Source organism: Aptenodytes forsteri, unplaced genomic scaffold (assembly GCF_000699145.1).
Source record: "Aptenodytes forsteri isolate BGI_AS27 unplaced genomic scaffold, ASM69914v1 Scaffold16, whole genome shotgun sequence".
NCBI lineage: Eukaryota > Metazoa > Chordata > Aves > Sphenisciformes > Spheniscidae > Aptenodytes > Aptenodytes forsteri.
Window position 1 is genome coordinate 1,297,446 of NW_008794753.1, and position 1,797 is coordinate 1,299,242.

At 58.8% G+C, this 1,797-nt stretch overlaps 1 protein-coding gene across 1 annotated transcript in view; it reads left to right on the top strand.

The window, feature by feature from the left end:
* MEGF6 (multiple EGF like domains 6) overlaps positions 1 to 1,545 on the top strand; it is a 112,501-nt gene extending 110,956 nt beyond the window's left edge. Inside the window, 4 exon segments of the mRNA XM_019470713.1 lie at positions 43 to 111; positions 204 to 332; positions 854 to 985; positions 1,490 to 1,545. Coding sequence (XP_019326258.1) covers positions 43 to 111; positions 204 to 332; positions 854 to 985; positions 1,490 to 1,545 — 386 coding nt within the window.
* Positions 1,546 to 1,797: the final 252 nt, after the last annotated feature.

Here is a 1,797-nt window from a genome sequence, read left to right on the forward strand (position 1 = left end):
GTGGCGCGGGCGGCGGGGGGCGCTGCGACTGTGAGGGCGGAGCGGGTTGTGCCCCAGCCACTGGTCGCTGCCAGTGTCCTGCTGGGCTCCGCGGCGAGCGCTGTCAGACAGGTACCCCGTCCTCCTCCCGCTTCCCTAGAAACAGGCGGGATCCCAAGGCGCAGTCTAGTAGCATGTGTGCTGTATCACACCTCTCAAAACAGGCTGCAAGGAAGGAACGTACGGCGAGGGATGCCAGCAGCTCTGCAACTGTGTCGGCAATGCGCCCTGCGACCCAGCCACGGGGCGCTGCCTGTGTCCCCCGGGGAAAACCGGCCCCAAGTGCGGTTCAGGTGAGTTGAGCTACAGCTAGAGAAGGTGAGAAAGGGAACCATGCAAGAGGGGCATTGACAGTAGGCTAGAAGCCCAGTCCTAAAATGGATGCAAACCCCCTCTTGTTGGAGCTGAATTCTCATGGAAGGGGGCTTTCTTTTTTGTGTGTGTCCCCTCAAAGAGTCAGAGGGCATCTAAACAGTGGTACTCACCTCTCCAGCCTCTATTTGTAGTCAGATCTGAATGCAAATGCTCCCCTAGCCTCCAGTGCCCTTGTATTTAGATCACCAGAGTCAAAAGGCTGAAGATCAAATGCAGAAGGAAAACCTTGTCGGCCTTGGGATGCTCTGATGTCCTGTATCACCAGGGCTCAAGAGCAGGCTGTTGGGGGAGGGGGAACGCAAAAAGCTCTCTGCCTTACCTTGCACTCAGCCTCCACTGCAGGCTCTGCCTGCGGCACAGCGGGAAATGTCTGAGCGTTTCTGCTCAGCTGCAGAAGCAGGCTGACCTGCAGCAAAGTGCCTCTCTGCCCCCTCACCAGACTGTCGGCCGACCAAGTACGGCCCGGACTGCAGCCTGGCCTGCCAGTGTGCCCCCAGCAACTCCTACTGTAATGCTCAGAACGGCCAGTGCCTCTGCCTGAACGGGTACATGGGACCGACGTGTCGGGAAGGTAACGTATGGGCGCAGCGCCGCAGTGAGTACCACTGGATGCGCACGGTGGCGGAAGCCTAATGCAAAAGCAACTGCTGCGGGGGGATGGTGTAGCACCCGTGCTTGGGTCGTGGCTCATGCCCTGGTGGGTTGGTTTTGGTAGTGGTACTATCAACTAAAACCAGTAACATAGTGTAGCACCTGCCTCTTCTCAAGGCCCTCCACTGTCACTCCAGCCATGAGGGAGGTTTTATGAAAATGCAGGCTGCATGCTGACAGTGCTGTGAAAATAAAGCTGTTCAGCAGTCTGACCCCAAATGTGCCCGTGGTAAAGCCAGGACACAAAGCCCACTCTTTTCTGGGCACACTGGAACAAAATGATCCGTGCACTGACCACGGTGGAAAAAACACACACCTTGCCCAAACCGTGATTGAACCTGTTGGCTCAGAGCGACTCCTCCATGGGTGCTGTGCAAGCGATGCTGCGGGGATGGGTGGCAGGACAATCTGACTTGCTTTGCAGGTGGTACGCCTAGTCTGCTGTTGGCCGAGCACCCCCCCTTGGTCCCAGGTCAGTAACAGACCCCGACAAGTGGCCTATTGCGCACCACGGCTGCAGGCAGCAACCTAAAAATGCTGCTCCAATGTGCAGCAACAGAGCCAGGCTGCGGGTACAGAACAGGGTGGGGACAGCGCTCCCGGCTCCTGCCTTCCCCTGGCCGGGAGCAGGGTGGAGGCTGCTGCCCCCCAAGCAGAGCGGCTGCGCGGGTGGGTCAGCCCTGTAGCATCTCCCCTCCTGAGCCACAGGCTGTCCAACGCCCGCACAGCACA